At 32.4% G+C, this 20,995-nt stretch overlaps 1 protein-coding gene across 2 annotated transcripts in view; it reads right to left on the reverse strand.

Annotated features, from left to right (window-relative positions):
• SLK (STE20 like kinase) overlaps nucleotides 1–20,995 on the reverse strand; it is a 42,108-nt gene that overhangs the window by 9,107 nt on the left and 12,006 nt on the right. Inside the window, exons 3-15 of one of the 2 annotated variants that reach the window (XM_033130345.1) lie at nucleotides 20,192–20,240; nucleotides 19,671–19,820; nucleotides 18,456–18,528; nucleotides 18,112–18,306; nucleotides 17,482–17,563; nucleotides 16,147–16,275; nucleotides 14,462–15,799; nucleotides 12,373–12,503; nucleotides 12,035–12,158; nucleotides 9,711–9,890; nucleotides 7,249–7,341; nucleotides 890–1,019; nucleotides 158–282 (exon numbers count right to left, since the gene is read on the reverse strand). In XM_033130345.1, coding sequence (XP_032986236.1) covers nucleotides 158–282; nucleotides 890–1,019; nucleotides 7,249–7,341; nucleotides 9,711–9,890; nucleotides 12,035–12,158; nucleotides 12,373–12,503; nucleotides 14,462–15,799; nucleotides 16,147–16,275; nucleotides 17,482–17,563; nucleotides 18,112–18,306; nucleotides 18,456–18,528; nucleotides 19,671–19,820; nucleotides 20,192–20,240 — 2,799 coding nt within the window. The remainder of the gene's footprint in view (nucleotides 1–157; nucleotides 283–889; nucleotides 1,020–7,248; nucleotides 7,342–9,710; nucleotides 9,891–12,034; nucleotides 12,159–12,372; nucleotides 12,504–14,461; nucleotides 15,800–16,146; nucleotides 16,276–17,481; nucleotides 17,564–18,111; nucleotides 18,307–18,455; nucleotides 18,529–19,670; nucleotides 19,821–20,191; nucleotides 20,241–20,995) is intronic. The other variant, XM_033130346.1, reaches the window with a different exon arrangement.

Below are 20,995 nucleotides of genomic sequence, written 5' to 3' on the forward strand. Positions count from 1 at the left end.
ACATACAATTAATTACTCTAGACTTCAACAAAAAAATTTTAAGATAAAATAAAGAAATCTGAAATTCATTCTCTAAGAAATATGTTTCAAAAACGAAATCTTCACTCTCCAAATTTTAAAATGAGTAAAAAAGTGAATAAATTTTCCTTTCATTAACCTTCTCATGGCGTTTAAGTAGCTGATGTCTTTGCATGAAATACTGATCTTTAAGTTGCTGTTTGAGTAGCTGGTGTTTTTCTTGTAAGTGTCGTTCTTCAAGCTCCCAAATTGCAGCTTCTCGAGCTAGAAGAAGAAACCAATTTTCAAAATGTCACTTTGGTCTTTTTACTAATGTACTTTAGTCTTCATTTTAATATTCACATAAAAGTGTTCTATATACACTAACTTATAAACACACTGACATCCCAAGCTACAAAAGAAATATTACCAATGCAAAGATAATTATCTATTACTACTTTCCATTCTATTCTAATGTCCTTTAAACAGAGAATGCCCCACTCCCAACATCAAAATTCCATTTAATCATCTTAATGAGAAGTTCTTAGGGGAAATAAGTGCTTAAAATTTCACTCTATCATGTAGCCAACTAAGTATAGCAACAATATAAGCTATAATGAGTATACAAAATTATTCAGGTATATTTCTAGCATCATCTGGACAAAAAAGATGTTTTAAGGATTATATGTTTATGTTTTCTACTGTCAAAAAGGAATTCTATACCTTGCAGTATTTCTTAATTTTATAAATTTTTTCCCTCTTATTTATCTTTCTTTATCTTTCCCTCTACCACCCCAGCAAAGGAAAGCATTCAAATCATTTTCAAGGTATAGCTCGGCAATGTTTTTGAGGTATCTTTATATATACACATATGCTGCATAATTTCATATACCTCTCATGAGCTGTTGTTTGTTATTCAGGCACTCTCTTTCAATATTGGCTAACTCTGCCTTTTGCTGTTGGATGATCTTTTTCAGAGAGCCATCTAATTCTTGTTGTTGCTTCTGAACAAACTCTTGTTCCTATTAGACATAGTTAACCATCAATTAATAAGTATTTACTGAGCAAAACATCCATTTATCTATATACATATATTAGTGGTTAACAAGATTTCTTAACCAAGTTTCTAAAACTAGTAGAATTAAAAAATACCAAAATTATATAGTATACAAATATATATATATAAATACAATACAGTCACCCAATTCAAGCCCAGAAAAAAGTACTAGAATACATATTATTCTAAACTTACGGACTAATACATACAAAAGAAGTCTATAATCCACTCATAAAATGCCATTACACTGATATCTTTGGGAAAATAATAAAATTACAGCTTCTAAAACTGACTATTCATTCCACTATGGTGTAGATAGAACAAGAATAAATAAGAAATGCCTTTTAGAAAGAAAGGCAATAAAGAGCACATAAGTAAAACAGATATCAGAATGTTAAACTCTCTATTTTTCAAAGAAATAAAGAGGAAGAAATATTGTGGTTAGACTAACAGAGAAAGATAGTTTCTGTATCGACAGCCTATGCCTAAAAACAACAATAGTTTGAGGACTTAATAAGAAATCGTGCATTGCTAGAGAAATGTGAACTAGGAATAGGAAAATGAGCTATACTTTATATTATCTATACACAAAATTCCTTACAGAGAATTCTACCAACATGTTTGGGACTTATCCATTCAATAAATATTGACTGAGTACATACTATTTGCCTAAATGCCAAATTTATGCTTTAAAAATGTCCTTTGATTACTGTGCAAGAAAGGAAATATTAAAGTGACTTATGGCTTTTATGCTAGACCATACACTTATAGAAGAAAAGGAACGATATCCAAAGTGAAGAAATGTAAATTTTGCCAGGAAATGTTTGGATCTCCATCCCTCCCTTGGCAGTTACAGCCATTTGTGATTAGCTCAAGGGATATTCTGATCACTGAGTGTGGATTTAGAAATTTAGGGTTGAAACACCACTTCACCTATAATCCCTCCTCTTGCACATCCAAGAGATGAAACCCCAAGATCCTTTTTGGAACTATTTTTCAGGCCTCGGACCGTCTGATAGGACCTGGATCACTACTAGCCAGGCCTTCCATGCACAAAGAATAAGCCCAGCAGTGTTCCCCAAGATGCTGGCCTTACTACTGTTATCTACTATGAAGATAATTCGGAGTCACAAATGCTTCTGTCTCCTTTGTATCATAATTTTTTTTAGCAAATACAAATACACAGTAGCAGAAAGACTAATGAATTACCTCTATAAAAAATAATTGCCAACTTGACTATAGTCACCTATATAACATTACCACAGCAAAAAAAGTTAAAAAAAAACTAAACGTTTAAATTCAACTATATAGAATAAGGCCTTTTGAGTTTTATTTAGAAAAATACAAAATTTCCATGTCTATCTTTTAAGCAGTTATAATAAAGTTGTTCAAGCTTCTCTTTTTCCTACAGGAAAATTTAATTTGTAATAAAAATTAAATTTTCTCCATATGCAAACTTGTTAAATAAACTTAATATAACCTTCAGATACATGAAAGGCTTTTCTTTTGTTCAACATTTTTGCCACTGGTTTGCATAAAAGACTTTTTTAAAGTATCTGTGTAGACAGAAACAATGGGTACAAATTAACCAGCACAAATATAAATATTACACTTAGACTCAAAGAATTCAAGTGCAAAAACACAAGATGGAGCAAATTAATATTTATGTGAAAATTAAAAAGGTAAATATAGGCCATTGCCACTAAAAAGTGAACGTAATTTCTTCTCGATGCCAATCTTTGGTCATATTACTACAATATATTTATGTCTAGATTAACAACATCAGAGTTCAGTTCAAAGAAAACCTTTATTAAGCAATTAGTAAATACTGGGCACTGTACTAGTTGCAAGGTTACTAAAATTAATAAAAGACAATATTGCTTTCAAAGAGCTTCACTCTATTGGTCCCAAATTGGTTTTCTGTTCACATAAAGGGTAGTGGGCCCCTTTCCTTAGTACTAGACTTTCAAAAGTTCAAAAGTAAACCACAGAAAATGCAAAACTGGGGGGTCCAGAAACTATGCTACACAATGAATGACTGAAAAAACTACAGAAGCATGCCCTGAAACAACTAATAATAAATGAGGGGGACTGAAGAGCTAAGACTGTTACGGGGAAGCAGGCAAAACTAGCATCGTGCTGCTCCAGAAGGCAAAATAAAGATCAACAGGTAAGAGTCAAGGCAGGCGATGTGTGGAAGTGCTTCCTAACCATCAGGGTTAGCAAAGACACCAGATGTCCAACAGAGCTATTGACTTGAATAATTAAGCAGATTCTGGATGATTACATAGTCACGGATACTGCACAAATAATTTTTTATATTAAAGCTAAAAATTACCTGAAAGGTCTCTTACATACTAATTAATATATTTTATTACCTCAAAAGAAATAAAATTTTAATATTATTCAGCTTTCATTAACTTTCCTAACTTCAAAAGCCAAATGTAATATATTCACAAGGAATTTTTAATTAGAAATTACTGTTAGGCTCTAAAAGAAAAGTGACCTTACATTCTAAAATGATTGTACAAATTACATTATCCTATGAAAAAAAATAAGTAACAGATGAATCTGATCACTAGGAGTAACAATTTTAAAACAGACACATGCATTGTAAAATGAGTGCCTTTTAAACATACAAGTTTGAATTTTGATAAGGAATTCTAACATATTAATCAGATAACTATGAACATTAAAAATACATCTTTGTGTTCTAGAAAACTATAAGAAAGGGTTATGATATACTGGGCTATATGTACAGAATTTGATCATTTTAACTCAAAAGAAAAGTTAAAAATGGTAATGATCAGAAAAGTGATCGTAATTCATAATTTCTCCCTCTCGTTGAAAAAGTTAATGTTTTGCTTACGTTTTTAGAAAACTATAGAGTCCAAGAGCTGCCAATAATAAAATAAAAAAATAAAATAAAAAGTCTAATTTCAGGAGAGGGGAAAGGAGGGGTTAAAATCAAGCTGTATTCTATCTACTCCAGTTGTACATATCAAACATCACAAGCAAAAATTACAGTATTAAATGAGCTAGTCACTTCCCTATATAAACTGTGAGAAAGAATACAGCCTGGAATTCCAGACTTAATATAAAACTACAGTAAGGAGAATAGCAGCAACTCACTATTCATTATGGACAATTTGAATAGTGAAAACTCGAGTTAAATGGAACTGAAGTCACCACGTTTAATATGGCTTTTCTGACCATATCCATAATTAAAACATCTACATAAACATATATGCAATCAAAATGTCACTTCACACACAGATAACAATCTAATCACAGCATTCAATTTCTCACATGTGCAAAACTCATAAAATACTATTGGGAAGAAATTTCTTGAGAAAGATGAAAATCTCAAATTAAAATTTGTGGTAGGGTAGACAGAAAAAGAACACTGTATTACAAGTGTTCCAGTTCCAGTTCTACCATTAATCTCTTCTGTGACTTTAGGCAGATCACTTAGACTTCTGTGCCTTGATCTCTTCATCTGTAAGATGAATATACTCCATCCCTGTATCAGGGTGGTGGCAGTGAGAATCAAATGTGAAACTCTTTGAGGAATGCTCTACTGTAAAGTTCATGTCAGGTTATCCTGTTATTGGCATTGCTGACATTATCATCTAGCAATCTTCTGAGAGTTTAACGAATGAAGCTAACAATGAAAAGGCACATGTGAGCCAAAGAAAAAGCAAGTAAAACAGGAGAAGGCATCCTCCTACAGGCACGTGGGACTTACGTCCTGCATTGGGGCGTTGAAGACTGCACAAGATGACAACTGAAAAGACTGAATCATGACCTGAGCAACACCCTGTGGATTAGAATACAACGCACCTCCCAGGTGAGAAAACAGCTGAATGACTTTTTGTAAATGGAAAGAATAATTATACAAATGTTGACGTTCTTGAGGCCTGGAACAAGTCACTTAATAGAGGAGCCTCCTTCTTATCTGTAAAATGAAGGATTTGAACTAGATCAATGGTTTCTAAACTTTAGTTCGCTCACGTTGTTTTTAAACCAAACATTCTTAAAAAACTCACCAAAAAATATATAAAATTTATAAAACAGATAAAAAGGGGTGCTGCTTAAGTTGAAGACAAAGCAGGGGCCCAGAGCCCCGTAGTCCTCGCTTTCTGAAGGATTCTTGAGGTGCTTCTTCAAACTCAAGAGCTCCTGGAAGCACAGTTTGAAAATCACTTGACTAGATGACCAAATACCTTCTAACTCCACGACTATATGGCTATTATTTATAAATTCTCAAAAATAGTTTAAAATAGATTCTGTAAAGTTATCAAGTTTTAGCACCTTCATTAAAAGCAGTAGCTAAAAAGAAGTACTTTTGTGCTCGCTTCGGCAGCACTTATAATAAAGAGAAGGACTTTGGAAATTTGTTAAGACTACTAAATTCTTCACTGACTTCACAAAAAGAAATTTACTATTGCTTTCAGCATTAGTTGAAACATATAGGCTAGCCCTCAAAATTACATGAAAAATCACCAACAGAGTTTTACTAAAGTAAGGGATCACCTAAGTGATTCAACACTAAATTCTCAATTTTGACTCTGAAGTCTGATATATTACCTTTTGGGATTAAAAAAGTCTATATTCCTTTACAAGGCAAAACTGTATTATTATTATATGGCTTGAAATCCAAATTATCCAAAAATAGATGTGCGACCAGCAAGGACTTCCTCTTCACCTAGTAACAAGACCTGGCCAACAACTGGGCTAAGCGGATGAGAGTTTAGATTTGGCACAGAAAGGGTAGCTTAAACATGGGAAGGAACACGGTAGGGTAGTTCAGTGTATGAAATGTGGAGCCAAACTTGCCTGGACAAGAATTCTGGCTCTACTGCTAATTAGATGTGACCTTGGGAAAGTCACTCAATCTTCCTGTGCTTTAGTTGCCTCATCTGTAGGATGAAGGTAACAAGAGTAACTACCTCATATGTTGTGAGGTTAAATGAGTTTATACAAGTGAAGCATTTAGAACAGTGCTTGACACATAGTAAATGCTGTGTTTGCCATTTAGTAATCTGCACACCAGCCAAGACAAAATTTTTCATTGGCTCACAGCAAAAATTAAATTTATTTAAAAAGGATAATTTTATCAAAATTTTTAATTCTGAGAGATTTTCTTATTTTCCATCGTGTTAAAATAGTCCCTCTTTTGAAATGATGGTAACAAGTAAATGGCTGTTTTAAAATACCCTTACTTGGCAAAAACAAAAAAAAATGTTAATGACAATCCATTTGTCATGGTCCCCAATAGTTTTTGTTGTTTCTGTGATTGTTTTCATGGGTGTGTAAAATTCAAAAGTCTGGGAACCACTTTTTAAATCACATCATACCACATTAAAAAGATAATTTAAAGCAACAGTTAATATATGTCTCTTCCTCCTTTCCTTGACATATGTAACTACAAATTGAGCTCACTTCTCTTTGCCTCCAGGCTGAGTGCAAACTTAATTAAAAGAAAAATGATTCCTTGTATAAAAGACCTTGTAGTCATGTGAAATAATTCTAAAAGAATGTTGAAAATACTGATTTATCAAGTTGTATAAATATAAAGAATTCACCCATTTTAATAGGCTCAGCCTTATCATAGCCTAGAATCAAGTTTATATAGGTAAAAAGTCTTTTTTTTTAACTGCTAGATTCTGAATCAAAAAGAAAATATACTTAGTATTTAAAATCTGGTTTTAAGTTTCTTATGTTGTTGACTTTAACAGTAACAAATGTTTGCTCTACCATTTAACATTACCTTTTACCATTTTTCTTTTAACTCTGAACTTTATATAAGTAATGGCCTTTTAACAGGCATTCTTACCCTCTATATTTTTCTGTCCTGAAAGTCTTTTATCAAACATTGACATTACTACTTAAAAATATAAGCTTCCATCATGATTAAAATAAGAATACAGTGGATTATACATTAACATACTTGTTTATTTCATCTGGAGTCAGCTTTCCCAACATTCCACTTAATTTCATATTAGCAACTTAAATGTCACCATTAGTGTGAATTTAGTACTACATAAAGAATGCCCTGCGAATCTTTGTATTAGGAAAAGTCAATGTTATGTAATGAGTACAGTCAGAATTTACCATTTCAGCCATGGTTTATTGAGCTGTGAGAATAATGCTGCTTTCTGTGTTTAGTAGCAGTAAGCTGCTGCTGTTACCTGAGCATGCTGGCTGTGTGCAAGCTCTTCTTTCCTGCGTTTCATGAGCTCTTTTCTCAGCTCTTTGGGTGCTTTCTCCACTTCATTTATAACCTACAGTGTATAAGCATGCAGGAGGTGGGGAAATACTTTCTCCACAGCAAGCATTTATGTGAGCAGACAAGCTACAAGTCAAATATTAAAGCTGTTAAGAAGTTTAACATGCATTACCACAGGTGTTAGTTTGGTGAAAAAGAATGAAAGGACAGAACATGCTTAATCTCAGTGCAGAAAGGAGCATTACACCATGTAGAGGTTAGTTGCTTAATTATCCCTACATATCATTCTCCAGAGACAATCAGTAAAGGATTACTGATGCTGAAGCACTGATGCTGAACTAAAGGTGATAAACTCAATTGACCTTCTTGAAAGATCATAAAATTATAAACATATCTATTGACAGTGTTTTAAAGAATGGACACAAGGAAAGCTAATGCCATTTATAAAAGTGAAAAATTTCATAATTGGCTTGATAAAACCAAAGAAGTAATTTTAAATAAAATCCACTTAATGAGAGACCAAAAGAAAAACAAACGGGAAACTAAGTCTTTGAATACACAAAAGAAAAATAAATCGACACTACATTTTCTTTGTTCATAAAACACCATTTTATACACGGTGTAACAAAAATGAACATATCTTATGATTTTGTGTTGGATTAGGGTAACATTCTCCTTTGCTGACCATTTAAGCCAAATTTAATTGACAATTTTAGTATCAATAATATAAGCACTCATAAAGTAACATTTCACTATGCTATAATTTATTATACCAGGTAAAGTATATTATAAAATGAAGTATATTTCAGAGCGCCTTCTTTTAATCACTTCAGAAGATTAGATACGTATTCCACCTAAAAACAGACCTATAATCCAACTATGGAAAAAAATCATGTGTTTACAAGTAGAAGCACCAAAAGCAACCAGATTCCAAATCACCACATGCTATTGATGGTCCGTGAAAGAGACTGATTTTGATTCAACACAGCGTATTTAAAATTTCCCATCAGTAATTCCTCATGAAACCAAATCACCATTAAAAGGAAGAGACTCCCCAAATGCAAGAAGTTTAGTGATAAGGAAAAAAATACATAATGATTTAAAATATGCATATCACGATCTCAAACATGTTCATTGGCTAAAACTCTCCTACCCAAAATAGTAACAATAACTAGACTTTTATATATTTAAGATTAAGTCATATATTTACCAGTACAATTTGTTTTATTTAATCTGATATTAAAAAATAACCTCTCAATGAAAACTACCCATGGTTTCAAGAAAATTCGTATAGCCTCAGTAAAAGTCATACATCATGATATAGAGCAATTCTATATAAAATTATTATAATAAAGAGTAACAAAACAGTAATTTTTAGAAATAATAGCCACATCAAACAAAATTATATGACGTTTCATTCATCTCTACCTAAAGAAATCACAGAGCACACTACATTTATGAATGTTTGATTCTCTCTTTTTAACGTAGATCCTCAAAGTCAGCAATATGACATTCAATGTTCTGCATAATTTAAATGTTCAAGTCAATGAAACTGGGTATTTGAGACATGCAACAAAAGTAAAAACGCATTCACTAGTTTGGTTGAGATACTTTGGTTCCAATCTAATAAAAATGGTCATAATTGTTGTCCCTGGGGTCGTTTATAATCAGGAAAAGGTAAATTCTCCTCCTACACTAAAAGTATAGAATAAACCATAAAATTATCTCTGAAAACTGCTTTCTTAGTTTTATTTAATTTGGGGAGAAAAAGACACACTGATACAGTATGTAAATCTTTCTGAATAAATGACAATCTTTCATACAACAATATGGAACAGTTTCAGGAAAAATGAAAAAATTCATTCTACTCAAATGACTTTACAGATATTTTCCATTGTGATTCTCTAAAGTATCTCGCAGTCTGATGAACATAATTATAGGTATTATTTCTACTTCCAGGTTACTCCACTTTTGTTTTGGTACAATGTCCAAGGCAATCAAACTAATCAAGAAAAAAATTTTACATGAATTAAATATTACAAAGAAATAATAAGGTGATTATTGCTACCTGCAAACAACATAGTAAGGTTTCTTAAAAAAATGTTTCTGTAATAGGCCTTAAATGTTGCAGTAATAAAAGAGAAGTGACAGATTAGAAGAAAAATGAAGACTTGGTTCAACGTTTAGCTGGACATTTAATGGTAATCTGTGAACTTGAACAGGTTATTTAAATCTCTTCTACTCTAGTTTTCTTGGCATAAAATGGGTAACACCTGACCTTACTACTACCCTAGATGACTGTTGGGAAGACCAAAAAGAATGAGTGCTATTTAACTATCAGGTAGTATTCCTAATTCTTTAGGCAGTCTTACGTGTACATTAAAAAAATAGCTATAGTATTTAAAAACAGTAAGTTACACTTACCTCTTTCTTTCGGTTCTTCAACATATTCTGAAACTTGGACAACTCTTTCTCTTGTTCTCCTTTAATGCGTTTAGCTTCATCTCGCAAGCGATTTGTGTGTTCTTGTTCTAGACGTTCAATAGTCTGTTTCTGCTGCTTTTCAAGATTCTCAATTTCTTGGTCATATTGTCGCTTTTTGCTCTGTATAACAGTGTAGTTCAAGATCATTTAACTTTTCTATCACTCATATTAACTCATTATAATGAAGATATTTACTAAGAACATAACAAGCATTTTAATTTAGTGATGTGATTTATATAACCTTTGTAATACTGAGCAAGTCAAGTGCACTAAAATATGAAATTTTTCGAAGAGATGAGTATTTCATTTCTTCTAGCATGGAAAATAAATACAGTTGACCCTTGTACAATACGGGTTTGAACTGCACAGGTCCACTTATATATGGACGTTTTTCAATAAATATACAGCTGGACCTCCGCATCCTCAGGTTTCTCATCCATGGATTCAACCAACTACAGATTGAAAAAAGTATTTTTGATCCAAGGTTGGGAATCTGCGGATGCAGAGGGCCTACTATATGCATTGTTCTGCCATTTTATATAAGGAACTTGAGCATCTGCAGATTTTGCTATCTGTGGGGGGGGGTCCTAGAAGCAATCCCCCATGGACACCAAGGGATAACCGTAGTTAAGTTTTGGGGGAGTTAAAAATCATACACAGATTTTTGACTGTGCAGGGTTTCAGAGACCCTAATACCTGCATTGTTTCAAGAGTCAACTGTACTTTTTTCTATTATACAAATAGTAGAATGTTTAAAAATTTTAGACAATCCAGAAGAATATCCAGTTACTACGAAGCACTAAAGAAAAATTCAATACTTAGCCAGTAAAACTTTCGACAAATCAAAGGTCTTATCTGAAGTCAATTTTAAGATTGTGCCATTGCATTTTCAGATTTACTCTTCTTCATTACAGTTCTTAAAATGAACATTCTATTTCATTGAAACAAATGTGTCAGTATTATAAATCTACTCTTTGAACAGAAGATTGCTATTTATATAAAACTTGAGTAACATGCAATTTTGGATATAGGTAGAGTTAAATATTTGTAAATATTTACAAATATTTTAAATATTTGTAAAAATTTGTAAAATTAAAAAGCAAAACATTCTGGGGGGTGGCTGGATAGCTCAGTTGGTTAGAACTCAAGTTCTCAACAACAAGGTTGCTGGTTCAATTCCCACCAAGGGATGGTGGGCTGTGCCTCCTACAACTAAAGATTGAAAATGGCAACTGGACTTGGAGCTGAACTGCTCCCTCTGCAACTAGATTGAAAGACAACGACTTGGAGCTGATGGGCCCTGGAGAGGCACACTGTCCCCCAATATTCCCCAATAAAATAAAATAAAATAAAAAGCAAAACATTCTGAAAAATATTTGTGGAGGAGAAACACTTGTTATAAGGTTCTGGAAAACAGACTATAAGTACTATAAAAATACTTAATGAAAACAAAAAGTTCATTATTTTCTTAGTAATTCTCAGTTAGGATCCAACAAATGTAATCAAGATTATCACACTTCACAAAAAACAATCCTTATTATTTACAATTACAAGAACAGCAAAACAACTATATTCAAAGCATGAATATGTACTGTAACATTTCAAATGATCTTTTTTCTAATCTACATTAAGCTAGATGTTCAACGTAAGTTATCAAAACGTATCACATTACTAATTCCTTTTCCAACTTCAGACACAAAGTAAAAATTGAAAGACTCCGTGACAATCACCCTTGACTAGTCAGCACTAATTACTCTAGCAGATGTGAATAGAGATGTGGAAGCTTAACTGTAGGAGCCAGAGAAGTGTGTTGTGAAAAAGGCCCCAAGAAGTTCTAATACTCAGCAAGGTTGAAAGACAACTGCTCTAGATTGGCTTAAAATCTTGGATTCTAAATCCGAGAGGTCACATTGTTAACACTGAAAAATTATCCAGCAATAGGCACATCTAAGAACTTTGTAAACCATCTACTAGCTTCATGATTCCAGGTTTTCATGACAGATTTCAATTAAAAAAAAAAAAAAGAGGACACCCATCATACTATAAGTCAGTGACAGGAAGACTGAGATGAAAGATCCTTTCAGACAAAAGGCAAAAGGCAAAAAACAAAAAAGGCATACCGAATACAGAGATAAAGAAAGGTCAGAGATACATCACAAAGTCAGAAAAATCTAGTAATCAGAGACCAAGTTCTAAAACCCACAAGTGGGTTCTTTCTGCGCTAAATTTCATTAACAAAATGGTACAGAGATCTAAAATTTTACCATCATTTCTTGCTCAAAGCGTCGGAAAATTTGTTCTCGCTGCTGTTGCAGCTTGCTATTGAGCTGTTGCTGGGCTCTTTGCTCTTCTTTTTGAAGAAATCTTAATTCCCGAAGTTCCTGACGTCTGATAAAATTTAATAGAAATGATAAAGAAAGCAAAAATTACACCTTTGAAATAATACTTTGAAAAAACTTTAAAAATAATTTTTTTCCAAACAGAAAATAGAAGAATAATCCAAAATTAGTCAAGATTTTACTCATTTCTTTAGTCTTCAGACTTTGCAGAGATTGCAAAGAAGTCACAAAACCAGTTTTAATTACGTTGTTTCTGTACTCACCTAAGAAACCTCAGTTCTTCAGTTTTGGAATCACTATCTGTAACTATCTTTGATGTTGTTACACTCACTTCTACACCATCAACAACAAATTTGCGTGTTTTCTTCAATGTTTTCTTTTGTCTTCTTGTTTCCTAAGTGAGATTTTATTTTAGTTAGGCTTATTGTGGGTAATACTAGAGATAGACAACAATTTCTTCTTAAAAAACAAAACAAAACAAAACTGAACAGCCATGAAGACTACACATACAAAGAATATAAAGCAACACAACTCATTTGTCATATCATCTTAAACCTCATCTGACTTGCACATGTCTTTACAGATGAAATTGAAATTTTTTATTAATTTTATTGAAGTGAAATTGAATTTCACTTCAATTTTTCAAGTGAAATTATGCATTTTGATGAAGTGCATGTAGAGTTTTTATAATACCACATCATAATCAGGCACAGTTTTTTCCTTCTTCTTTTCACTTTTTAGTTTCTCAGATACTTCTGCTTTTCAGTTTTAGAACCACTGACAAACCACATAAAATTTAATTCCTGGGGTTCATCCTGTAAAGAATCTAAATCAACAGGGCTGAGGGTAGCTGGAAATTTGTATTTTGAAAAGGCTACCCAGGTAATTTTTAAACACTGCCAGGACTGGGAATCAAAATTCATTTCATTGGCAACAATAATACAATAGTCCTCTTCCGTCTCAGGGCCAGAGATGTGTGATTTTAGTTACTATAAAGATAGCACCTCTACTGTATCTCAAAAGTGCCAGATTTGCCTACTAACTACTGCCTATGGTTCTTTATTAAGACCAAACTCTTCATTTCTCAAATGGTATCAAATGTTTTTTAAATGCAAATAGAAATAGTAGAAGTATAACACTCATACAAATAGATTTGGCAAAATGTAAGTATTGAGAGCAGATAATTACTTGATTTTGATATGGGGGAAAAGGTTAGAAAGCAGAGGGTGCAAAAGTGGAATGTGAAAATGCTAAACTTAAAATGCATTTGAATTTTAAAGTCTGTCTTTAGCACTTTCCAGTCACCTTTTTGCAACCTCTTATTGTTCTCTTATCCAGGCTCCCAGTATCCTCACACGCCTCTCCCTATGCCCTGGACTCTGGCACCTTACCTATGCAGGCTTCCGCTAAAATCTAACATGGGCATGTCTCAAAAATAGATCTACCTCCCTGTAACCTCCAAACTTTCCATTTCTTCAGCTCCTACTAAAGTGCCATAATAAGTATTACCTTAATTCTCACAGAAGTATTTGCATTTTTAAAAAGGCTAACTATTAAGTTAGTAAATGAACTTCGTATTAATAGAATTTCGATCAAGAAAACAAACTAAACTAAAAAAACTCTAGACAAGATATGTAATGATTTGGGGCAGATGGGCAGGCAGGCTGATCAGTCATGCTCTGTAGTCCTGTCCCTAAGACATGTTTTCCTAAGTTGTTTCTGCTTTTCACAGTCTTCTCATCTGCTACCTATCAACCCAGAGTCTTTATCTAGTCCATAGCTCACCTGTATCAGATTTCCAGGATCTTTTGTTACAAATACTGATTCTCAACACCCCCCCCCATACTTCTACATAACTCCCCCTAGTAACTCTATGTACACTAACACTTGAGAATTATGCTCTAAAAGCTGCGAGTGGTCTGGGTTTTAGTTTTGGGTTTTGTTTTCCCATGATGGTTCTCATGGTAGCAGATATGGCTATGACTGAGGAAGCAACCTTAAACAGGCTTTTAAAAAGATCATTCTTTCAAGTTCTCAATTCTTTCATTATTATTGATTCTTGCTACAATAGTATGTAGATACGTGCAATAAGAGAACCCAAATCATGCCAAGCAACTATATTATACTGTTTATATGAAGTTGGCAAAAATAAGTAGGTACTACCAAAAATTTTAAGGTCACATCCAAAATCTCTCTCCTTGGTTCTTTTTAATTAATTGCCTTCATAGAGGCCTTAAGAGTTTTATAGGGTTAATATTACACTGATTTAGTGCTGTTTTATTTTCAAGACATCAGTTTCTAATTTGCCAAAAAGACAAAGAAAAACCCAAACAAGGATACAGGTACACTTACTTGTAAAGATATTGATCCACTGTCTTTAGTTTTGCTTAGGAAGCTAGAGATGGATAAATTCAAATCAATGCTGCTATTATCGGCAGTGGAACCAGTGCCCGAATCAGTATCATTTTCCTTTTGATTCTCAGATTCTGGTGGCAACATAGTTTCAGTTTTTGATAAAGTACCTATGTCCCCTTTGTTTTCTGCATCTTCAGAATTGATATTAATGCTGGGTATTAGAACAGGCTGAGGTTCACTGGGCTGTGAGGCAGCAATGACTTCAGGTTCTCTTTTAATTGGCACTTCACATGGAATTTCTTTTTGCTCTGTATCTGTCTGAGTAGTGGCTTCATGAGCATCCTGCATTTCACTTCCTAAAGCTTCTTGGTCAGAATGAATCACTGCACTTTTGACATCTATTTCTTCAATGATTTCCCCAACTTCATTTGTCCTGGGTTCCTCATTGGTCTCCACTACGTTCTCGGAACCGTTGATTGACTGTTCCTCACCTTTACCTTCTACAGATTTTTGATCTAGCTTATTAGTTTCAACTATTTCTTTAATAGGAACTTCCTCGGTAGCACCAACCTCAGGACCCTCCAGGGGTTTACTTATTAATTCCTGGTCTACATCAACCATTTCTTTCCCATCATTACTCTGAGCATCCTCAGCATTGTTTTCAACTGTCTTCTGAGCAATATCTAGTGACTCATTTGTTCCTATCACATGGCTTGTATCATTGACCACATCTTTTTGAGTTTCCTCATCTTTTCCCAAATTCTCTTGGGTGTCTTCCTTCTTAAGTACAACTTCATTGTCAATTGCCTGAATATCTGCCTCTTTTTCTCCAGTCTCCTGAGAAACTAAATCCATTGTTTTAATTTCTTCAGATTTTATAACCTTATTTTCAATTATCTGTTGCTTTTCCTGATCCCTTTCTTCCTCACGTTTCAAATTCTGTTCAGTATTTGTTTCTACAGTTATGTTATTTTCTTTTCTTTCATTGACTGGATTAATGTCTACTGTTTCCTGGTCTTCTATGGCAGGTAGATTTTCAAGCTTGGGTCGCTTCTCCTCTCTCCCATTTTCCTTGATTACTGTTGTTCTATTATGGAGTTCAGCCATAGCTTCTAAATGAGTATCGTTAATATGTTCATTAATACCCTTCACAGCTTTTTCAGGCTCATCAATGGTGGGTTTTTCATCAAGAACTCTGTTAAATTTATCTTCAGGAGTATTACGCTCTGTGTTTTCTGAGACAGACTCCAAAATGCAAGCATTTTGTGAAAGTTTATCTTCTTCAGAGCTGGCAATACTAAGGTCAGAGGAGGCACGCTTATTTGCAGGTACTGGCTAAAAAAGAGTTTATACATTTTTAGTATTAAAACATAACTTCAAGATGATAACCAAAACAATGCTTTCAATAGATATTTTTATATTATTTAATTCATATGTATGATTTAATGTTTATTCAGTAAAATCTGATGAAGTTATAAAAATAAGTTAAAGAACTGACAAATCTTCACATAATAAATATGACAAAAATGAGTAGCAAGAGCAAACTTGCTATTAATCTTTACCTCTAAAATTAAAGGTTTTGTACTGCTATCCCTCAATTAATCCTTAGATACAGGTATAATCATACCTCAAAACTCAGCTCTAAAAATTACCTAAATCAAATTTTCTTGCTAAATACTGACCAGAGAATTTTCTGTTTCATCATCCTCCTCCTCTTCTTTGCCATCTTCAACTTCCTCTGTTACTTCAGCCTTTGCCTCTGCAATCAATTCTCGGATTGGTTTGTTGGAATCAACAGTAACAAAGGGATGCTGTTTGATCATTGAAAAAAGCGTGCTCAATAAGAGCTGAAATGCTTGCTCATAAGGTTAAGTTTCAAATACATAAAAGCCATTATTATGTGGTAAAAATATAAACGCATGGGTTGGAAAATACAAACAACTTCAGATAATGTTACATCTGGGAAAGGAAGGAGGAAAAGGGGATTGAGCAGGAGTAGGTGCTGCCTGCAACTGTATCTGGACCTTTTTTTTAAGAACCTGAAGGAAATATGTCAAAAATAATAACACACTATATCTGGGTGCTTGAAAATTTCTGTATACTTGAAAATTTCATAACCTAAAATTTAAATTTAAATTTCAAGTTTCTAGTATATTACCAGTTCTTAAAAAGTAACAAGACACATATAAATCCTGTATAAAGCCTCAATAAAAGAATTACAAAAAGCCTTGAGGTTACTACAAACACTTGTTTTTTTGACCTGGTTCTAATACTCTTAAGAGTAAGAGGACATTTTATCCATCTCTGTATACTCAGCACTTTAAGTAAGGCCTTCAAATGTGGGGGTAGTGAAATAATTTTTAAAAAGTATGTTCTGGGGATACATTTATTGCACAGAATAAGCCAATTTTTCCTGTCTCCCCCCAGATGAACAGATCAACCTAAAACACTGTAATGCAAGAGTTACACAGTACTCAACTAAAAAATAAGTATCTCAAGATTTGTTATTCTTTTTGTCTACCTATAATACTAATTATTGAACAAAGTTTTATTTCAAGTATAAACCGGTCCTACCATAAAACAAAATTATCCAATTATTTTACCATCATTTTTTAAAAGTCAGCAGTATTTACTGAACATTTACCCTCATTGTAAGAGACATAAAAAAATTAACCAGCTCGTGCCCCGCCTCTAAGGTGCCTGCTTCCTAGTCACTGGAGAGACAAGACGGAGCAACTAACAAAATGGAAATAACTCACAAAATTAAAAAAAAAACAAAACATAATTAAACTGAATCAAAAAAGCACAGGAAGAATGACTTATAAGCTGAACACCATTTAGCAATGGCAGCACATATGTTTATAAAGCAAATGTTAACTACTAAAATGTATTTGAGTTTCCACAAGGTAACTCAAGTGGAAAGAGAGCACAATGAATGGATCTGAAATTGCATTCTTCTTAAAAAGATGTTAAAACAATTATAGGGTTTGTTGTCATTGTATTACTCTTATCTTTACCTGCAGTAGCTGAGATGTAGTCCATCTGGAATCCACATTTTTTTCCAAGCATTTCTTTAGAAAGTCCTTAAAATTTGAAGACCTTCAAAATAAAATTTTAACGACATTCTGTTTTACTTTATTATTAAAATCAAACAAAACTCAGATAAATTATGCTTGTTTCATATGTAATTGTATTAATTCACATAAAAAAACTAGTTAATGAGAATATTTTATAAGTTTATAAGAAAAGATTTTATAAGTTATTCATCTATAAATACAAGTTAGATACATATGTAAGTTCATAGTTTTAGCCATTGAGATATAGCCCTATATTCACAAGTATGCCAAAAATCACAAAAATTCTTCTATTAAATTCCACAAATATAGATCAAACATGTACATAACTCACTTTCTCACAGTACAGAAAATAACCTTTTTCTTATTCAACTCAAATTTGCTGGTATTTTCAAATTTATGGGAAAAGTCAGTTATAAGAGTTTATAGGGTCCTTAAGTCTTAAAATAGACTAAAAATCAGTTTCCTACTTCATATAGTCTTTGCATCGTAAATTTAAGAGAACCCTTAGAAAGTTGGAAGAACAGAGCATCATGTTTTACTTCTTAAAAAGCTTTGTTTAAACTATTTTACCATTTTGATGGTTGTGCTAAGGTAGGTGGCTCAGATTTTGCTATTTTTAGCAACACTCGCATTGGATTTAATTCATGATGAGGTGGTTCTATCTCAGCCATTTCTATTAAAGTGATACCCAGGGACCAAACATCAGCTTTGTAGTCATAGGGTCTGTCCTTAGATGTTTCACACATGACTACTTCAGGAGCCATCCTATGAAAACAGAGAATTGAAGGTAAAGATGTTTAACTTAAGAACAGTGATTGCAAACCATATAAAAGATAGTATCAATTATGTAGACAAATTAAATACTATAATAACTGCTGACATAACACTGTAAATCCATAAAACTGAATACATACCAATATGGTGTGCCAATAAAGGAATCTCTTCTTTGAATTGTCCTTGTGTTTTTAGCTGATACTCCAAAATCCGCTTTAAATAAGTAATCATACAAAAGTGTTACTGATAGTTTTTAAGAAAAGTTCACTGTAGTCAACAAAGGAGAAAAGCGTATCACATCTTTCATAAGGCCACTCCTATTAAAGGGTAAAAGAAATAACTTCTCTACCATCCTAATTTTGATCACCATCTTCCTACCAGACCTGCTCAAAAAAACTTGCCAAAGAAAATATTCCATCATTAAAAAAAAAAAAGACGAGATCCTATCATTGATACAATCAATACCACCATCTTTATACAATCTTCAGATCACAAATTCTCCAGAATTGAAGGAAAAAAAGTAACTTTAAAAACAGTGTATCTACTCAAAACAAATGTTAACTAGTGCTAAAGAATTAAATTAATAGACATAAACATTTTTTCTACAGTGTGAAAAACAGAAATTATACCAAAGCAGCCTTTGTGACAGCATGTCTTGCTAATTTTTTGTAAAATTCATATCCTGGGTATATTTATCTTACATTTGTGTATTTGTGTGTGTGTGTGTGTGTGTGTGCCTGTGTGTGTGTATATATATATATATATATATATATATATATATATATATAAAATTAATTTACCATTTAAATCTACATCTATTTCTTCTCAGTGTAAAAAGTAAGAACTGTAGTCCTTATATTTATTTTAGGCATCCTTTTCAGACCTAAGGTTAGTTACTTTGTTAGTTTAGCCAAGATACCATATGTATAAAATAGAGTATAAAACTAAACATGGAAAAAGAATCTCATTAGACATGAGTTTTTGAATTCAAGATAAAACAAAGTTAGCAGTTTTAAATACTGTATCATATTCTAAACGTATTATATTAATAAATAGTAAGTCTTTATACAGAAGTTTAACGGAAAAAAAGAATTAACCAGTTTTTAAAAGCATGCCTTTTTGAAAATAAACATTCGCCCGTTCTTACATTCTTTTTAAAGTGTCTTTATATTAGATGAGTACTTAGGAATTCTGGGAGTTAATGAATAGTATCCAAGGAAGAATTTAAAAAAATAATAGGGAGTAACTCTCCATGTTTCACATATTTGAATCATAACAAAACAATATTAAGTCACATACAATATTAAATCTCAGAGCACATATTCAAATGTATTTATTTAAGGGAATAAACTTACCCAACTTAATAACTCCATCTAAGGTAAAAAGAATGTTGCCAGCCTTTAGATCTCTGTGGATGATTTTATTATCATGTAAGTAGTTCAACGCCTCTAAGGTCTGTTTACAAACTACTTGTATTTGGGACTCAGTTAACGGTCTCTCAAGTTCTATAAGGAAAAAGTAAACAAATCTGCATTTTTATAACAGTGAAAAGGTATCAGCAGGCTATATACCTTTACTATCACTGTCAAGGATCATACACAGTGAATTTATTTTAGAAGAACTAAATAAATATCTACAAAGATTACTTTCCTCACATATTATACTCAACCTTTTATTTTAGAATTTTATTATAATTATCCAAGAATATAGAAATATAATTAAGCTGATTTCTTAACTGATTAAACTTAACAATGATATATATAAATATGTAATATATATTATATGTAATATATATTATATACAAATATTATATACAATATTTTAAATCCTTTGATTTTTATTAAATATAAGAATATAAAGAGAAAAAGGTATTTACCAAGCATCACAGCATCCACTGCTCCACCTGCACAAAATTCAATAAGGATCTGTGGGAAAATAAAAAAACAAATGTCTAACACAACATTGAGTTTGAGCATTTTTTCTTAAATTTAACAAAAAAGATAAAGAAATAGCTATCAAATAGCTTAGGTTATAGAAACAATATTATGCTAACCATAAAGATTTTCTTTGTCTAAAGTGTTAGGAGTCTTAATGATATACATCTGAGAAAGCACAAAGACAACACATTTTGGAAGTGTATGCATTTTTGTTAATCTCCATTTTTTAGTGTCCTTGCTTCTCTAAAATAACAGAATTTTTCTTTAGAACAGCAGTATACCCATTTCATCACCACTGAAAAATTTTATTGCTCTCAATTTTAAGGTAACTATTGTGATTTAATTGATCAAAAATATATTTTTAACTTTACTAGGAATAGAAATAAATCTTGAAAATATAGAGACTTTAAAAAAAAATAGAAAAGAATACATACAAAAGCTTCAGTTCCTAGCTCAATTATCACTTCTTGATGGATGCCTTCCCAGACCTCCCGGGTACATACCACCATGTACCTTTCCTTCTTAACCCTTAACACAGCTGTAATTTTATATTTATTACGATTCTTTGGTTAATTAATATCTATCTCTCCCACTAGACTGTCCCTTCACAGTTGTCCAACTTTTTATTTTATAATAGTCTCAAGTAAACATCTTTTCTATTTATGAAATTGTCTAGGAATTCATTTTCATTATAATCTCTGGAAATATTCTGCTAGAGCCCCAAACAATGATATTAGAAGATA

This window comes from Rhinolophus ferrumequinum, chromosome 16, assembly GCF_004115265.2.
Source record: "Rhinolophus ferrumequinum isolate MPI-CBG mRhiFer1 chromosome 16, mRhiFer1_v1.p, whole genome shotgun sequence".
NCBI classification, from domain to species: Eukaryota; Metazoa; Chordata; class Mammalia; order Chiroptera; family Rhinolophidae; genus Rhinolophus; species Rhinolophus ferrumequinum.